The sequence below is a fragment of the Eucalyptus grandis genome, chromosome 9 (genome assembly GCF_016545825.1).
Source record: "Eucalyptus grandis isolate ANBG69807.140 chromosome 9, ASM1654582v1, whole genome shotgun sequence".
In the NCBI taxonomy this organism is placed as follows: domain Eukaryota; kingdom Viridiplantae; phylum Streptophyta; class Magnoliopsida; order Myrtales; family Myrtaceae; genus Eucalyptus; species Eucalyptus grandis.
In genome coordinates, this window is record NC_052620.1 from 15,421,097 (window position 1) to 15,426,641 (window position 5,545).

At 53.3% G+C, this 5,545-nt stretch overlaps 1 protein-coding gene across 1 annotated transcript; it reads right to left on the minus strand.

The window, feature by feature from the left end:
- Positions 1-2,382: 2,382 nt before the first annotated feature.
- Positions 2,383-5,185, minus strand: LOC104418393 (E3 ubiquitin-protein ligase WAVH1). Its single transcript, XM_010029720.3, has 2 exons — positions 4,443-5,185; positions 2,383-4,349 (listed from the first exon to the last, which is right to left on the minus strand). Exons 1-2 carry the CDS (start codon positions 4,932-4,934, stop codon positions 2,565-2,567), a joined length of 2,277 nt encoding a protein of 758 aa, XP_010028022.3. The 5' UTR covers positions 4,935-5,185; the 3' UTR covers positions 2,383-2,564.
- Between the last annotated feature and the right edge of the window lie 360 nt (positions 5,186-5,545).

The window sequence follows — 5,545 nt, forward strand, 5'->3', positions numbered from 1 at the left end:
TGTGTAACTTTTATCCCTAAACATATTCACCACTGCTTGTACTTCTAGATTAATAAAAAAAAGAAAAAAGAAAATATTATCATAATACAAGTTTTTTTTTTTTTTGGAGCAAATATCGTAATACAAGTTCAACAAAATTCAATAGTTGAAGTTTTGGAGGGCTGCACTTCTTTTATATCCTAAAACCAAGAATTAACCCGTTCCCAAAGCATATAACAAACCTATCCTAAAACTAATCATCCCAAACTATTACAGTCATAATGGCTAAAAACACTCTTACACCACTTGACATAGAACGAAAAGTGAGATGGATTTCAATTAATTTTACAAAAAGAAATAAAATCCTAAGGAATAGAAAAATCCGATGCATCAAAGAATTTAAATAAACTCAAATTTTATTTGATTCGAATGTTTCTATTACTATTGAAGACAACGTATCTATTTTACAGGGAGCCAAACTCAAAGACTAAGTAAAAAATTTGAAAAGAAGATCAAATGATGTCTCTCTCTCAAGATATTCTACGATTTCGACGATTAAAGATAACGACCCTAAGTAGTAATCCTAAACATACCTAACATAGAAAAACAACAAAAAGAAATACGACACCGAAGTCAAAGGAAATCTTTTCGATTTCACATGATCAAACTCCTCTGTTTCCTGCAAGCGAGAGAGAGAGAGAGATGTCTCTTTCTAGAGCAGTTGGGGAGCTACTTGGCACCTAGGGCAATGCCTCCCCCTAGGACATTAAAGCCACAGGGTACTCATTGACAGCACTGAGAAAGCTCCCCCCCATAAAAGTGAGCGCAATCGAAGGGAAATGAGATCCCCCATCCTCTCCCCACCCCTCTCCTGAAAGCAGCCAAAAGTTGCTTCGAAATCAAAAAGAAAGATGATCCCTTTCCATCGCCTTTCACGTAGATTTAGGCTTCCCAAAAGCCTCTAATCCACCTTCCTTTTCATTTTCTTTATTCACCCCTCACCCCTTTTCAAGGGAAATTAAAAAAAAAAAATTAGAACCTTATCCTTCACAAAACGTTGGTGGAAAAAGGAGAGGCAAATTTGCTAATGGGAAGCATCTTGGGTTTTAATTATCATTGCATGGTCCCTCCCTCTAATCATGTGATCAGCCCCCAATTTTCTTCGAATATCCATCAATATTGACTACTACCGAACCGCCTAAACCTAATTCCAATGGGCAAAATAAATCGAGCACTCCACCGTTTTATCCTGAGGCTTGAGCGGGTTAGATCTTTTTTCTACCTATCCACAGATGGCGCCACTCTACAGAAAAGATCTCCAGTCAATTCATCGTGATCGAAAGGACCGCAAAGGGCCGTTGCGAAACATTGATTGCTCTCCTTGGAAAAGGAGAACTTAGTCCAGGTGGGTACCATGAAATGAATCTTTTCTTATGTGCCCCAATACCACCAGCCCGTTACTATCAATACTCATCCTTGGATGGAGTCTCTCTCTCTCTCTCTAAATGTCTTAATCCTATGGAAAAGGAGAATGGGAATTAAGAAAACACAAAGGCCGTTTCGAAATGTTTTTCTAGGGACCGAACCGAGTGGTGGTCACCCATCACACCTCCCCCCACTCCTTTTATTTCTAGTACCTCTCTCTCTCTCTCTCTCTCTCGCTAACTGGACGATGTTGATGCGTCCTGTTCGGCGCGGCCCCGCGTCTCGCCCTCTCTGTGCTCCTAATGCGCGGCACATGAAAGATGGAAAGAGAGCACGAGAGAGAAGATGCAAACGAATCAATCACGACATACATTGAACCCAATACCACGAGCAACGAACAAAAGAACAAATCTTTGTTTACGATCATGATTAGCGCCGATTAGAGGGCGTGGACGAAAAAGACGAAGAAAAGTTTTATCCCCATCACCATCCCCCGCATTCTCGAACGACAAAAAAAAATTCATGAGGAGGAGCATCGATGAGTACATGTCTAAAGAACATCGCATTCGATCACGTTGCGCGCCTAACCGACGGATTTGACGCAATAGGACAAACCGGAGGAGGACGATGTGGGGAGGAAGGAGAAGAAGACAAAATGCTCAGTCAGTCAGTACCCCCCCATTTTGGATCTCTCTCTGATGTTTCTGCTTCTCTTATCCTCCCCACCACCACCACCATCCCCACGACGATAATAATTGAAAAACAAACAGTGAGGAGGCGATAATGGAGACAAACCAGAGAGAATGGCGGAGCCATCCCATCTCCGCCGTGTGGGGGCCGCTCCGCCCCTCCCTCCGGCCCCGCCTCCTGCAGAAAAGGGCCTCCGCGTCGGGTACTGCTCGTCCTCACTCTCATGGGCTCAGGCCCACTCTCTCCTTCCCTCCCTGTGCTGCCATTTCAATCATTTGAAGCATCGCCTTCTTTGAAAAAAATTATTGCAGAAGAACCTCCTTACAATATACAATGTTCCTTCGAATTGCTTACTATATTCTTACTCGCTAAATACTGCCTTGCAAGGTGAGATATTTATATATATTTATATTTCCTCGGGGAAGAAAAAAGACAAGTGAAAATGGGAAAAAGAAAGGAAAAAGTGGGGGCTAAAATCTGGCGTTTTCGAAGCCGTGCAAGTCGCTAACCCGGTTCATCGACTTCCTCATGATGGCCACCTTGGCCAGCCTCTCCGCCGCCCTCCACGCCGACGTCGGCGTCAGCGGCTCCGGCTTCTCGTCCGCCCCACCACGGGCGGCGGCGGCGGCGGGCTCTCGCCTCTCGTCGGCTGCTGCTCTGGCCCTCTGGGACTGCTGCCTGAGCCGCTGGAGCTCCGCCAGCTCGGCCTCCAGGCAGCGTAGGAACTCGTCGGCGGATGTTAGGCAGGACTGCACCAGCAGCGCCCGGGCGGACGAGAGTAGGTGGTAGGCCCCCGACGCATCGCCGCGGTCGGCCAGCCGGCGGGACTCGGCGATAGCCCGCGCGGTGACGTGGAGGTTCTTGAGGCGTTGGATGCCGTGCGGGGACGACGATCGGACGGCGTGAGGGCGGGGGACGGGGATCGGCTGCTCCCGCGAGTACACGAGCTCGCGCGTGAGCGGGTCCCGGTACGACGAGCCCACCGACATCACGTGGTGGGACCCGCTGAGCCTCAGCTCCACGAGCAGTTCCCTCTCCTCCTCGGCGAAGAGGTCGCCGACCCGGATCAGGCCCGACCCGAGCGACGTGGGCCGGCCCATCAGGGAGTAGACCGCCGTTATCTCGACCCGGTCGGACCCGGAGATGAACCCGAGCTGGAGCTTCAAGTCCTGCACGACGACGCACGTCAGTCCGCTCAGGCACCGGGCGAAGGACTCGTCCTGCGCCGCCGCGTGGCCCGACGCGCCGCCGCAGGGGTCGCAGAAGCCGACGGCGTGCACGGGGATGTCGCCGAAGCGCGTGGACGACACGATGGAGGAGTTCCGCCTCTGCTTCGCGGCGTTGGCGTGCACGCGCTGGTCTTGGCCGTCGGATAGGAGCACGATCGTCGCGGCGGGGTTCCGCTCGCGCCGGTCCTCGAGGACCTTCGCCGCCTTCCTCAGCGCGTCGTTCACGAGCCCGGCCTGGCCGGTGCAGCCGATCGCGTCGACGATCCGCCGCGCGGACCGGCGGCCGGTCATCGTCATCCTCTTCAACGGCAGGAGCCGCTTGGAGGTGGTGGAGAAGGCGACGATGGACAGGCGGTCGGTCTCGCCGAGCGAGGAGATCACCAGCCGCATCGCGCGCTTCATCATGAGGAGCTTCTCGCCGCTCATGCTCGCGCTCACATCCAGGACCGTCACCAGATCGATCGGAGCTCTGGCGGACGCCGCCCTCGTCGCCGCCGGCGGCGCTTTCACCTTCAGAACCACCGCGCACGTCCCGTAGCTCTTGTTCGCGGAAATGACCGCCGCTTCAGGCAGCAAGCTCACCTCCACGTTCCTCCCGTTGTTCTCCTCGTCCGACAATCTCATTCTGCTCAACGGCGACGCCGATGAGCCGACGCAGAAACCTTGGAACTCCACATCCTCCTCCCGTTGCTGATCATCCTCGTTGCTCTCGTCCGATTCGGGAATCGGATTGAATCGGGAGACGGAGCTCGGAGACAGCAGCGACTCGTCGTCGTCGTAGGCTCGCAGCGGCTTGGGCTTGGCACTCGCGATCTTCGACCCGGCGTCGTCGTCCCCGCCGATCTTGTGCGCGTCGAGCAAGGGAATCTCCTTCCAGCAGGCGCTGCAGACCGGGCAGGCGAGGACCCGGTGCTTCTTGACGTGAGCCGCGACGCAAGGGAAGTGGAAGGTGTGAGCACACTCCGCCGTGAAAATGGCGGTCCCTTGCCCTGTTTTCACGCTCTGCAAGCAGATTCCGCATCTCGTCTGGCAAGGACAGCGACGAGCGTCACGAAAAAATGCGACGAAACCGGAAAAAGGGGAAAAAAAAGCAAGAAATCAATTCGCAGGTTCGCTTACTCTGGATAGACGGAGGCTCGCCTTGAGGAGAGAGAAGCCGGACGGCGATCTCGGGGACGAAGGATTGGACAGGTTATTGAACAGGCTCTGGTGGCGCTCGCCGCCTCCGCCGCCGCTCCTCTTCGGCGCCGCCGTCTTGCACTGGAGCCTCGGGCTGCTCGCCGCGGACGAGGCCGGCGTGGCCACCGCGGCGGTGCGGCAGCGGAGGTTGGGGCTCGGCGCCGGCGCCGGCTCCGGCCGCTGCCGCTGCCGCGACTGCGACCGCGGGGTGGAGGGATTGGAGAAGAACCCGAATTTGGAGGAGATCCTGGGGCTATTCCCGGTGCTGCTGCCGTCGCCGCCATTGTTGCTGCTGAGCCGGGGGAGCTTGCAGGAGAACGTCCTGGCGCCGGAGCCAGCCCCGGCTCCGGCTCCAGCTCCGGCGGCGGCGGCGGCGGCGTCGTCGTCTTTGGGGATGGAGGTGCAGAACGCTCGTCTCCAGCCGAGGACCATCGTTTTCGCGTCGCTGTGTCTGTCGTGGCGGGTGGTCGGCTTCGTTTTTCTCTTGGATTCAAGAGGGTCTGAACATGGGGAGATGGCGAGGAGGAAGGAAGGGAGGAAGGAAGGGAGGAAGAAGAAGATCGCTGCAGAAAATTGAGAAAGGTCTCTTGCTTTCGCTCTCGCCTTGCCAAATATATTTGAAAACCCCACACTCTGTTTCTCTCTCTATCTCTAGCTCTGAGCTTTTTCTCCGGTGGTTTAAGGTGCGGGAAGATTACGATATAAAAGCTCCATAGGAGGAAAATAATCCGAACGCATTTATTTATTTATTTACTTTTATTTATTTGCTTGATTGTTTATTTTTAATTTATTTAAATGCGAAAGGGAGGATTGGAAGATGTTTTTTAGTAGTGGGGTTTTCGGTATTGGGATTTTAAACATGGTGACTGGGAACTGGCAAGTGGCGGTTTTTTTTGCTTTTTTCCCCAATTTTTATTTCGGTTTTTCTTTTTCTTTTTTTCTTTTTTTTTTGGTTTTAGGCCTGCCACCCCAGGCTGCCGTGACGGTCAACGGGTCGGTTCTGCTTTGGAAAACTCGAGCCTGCCTTCTCTCGCGGCGCGGTC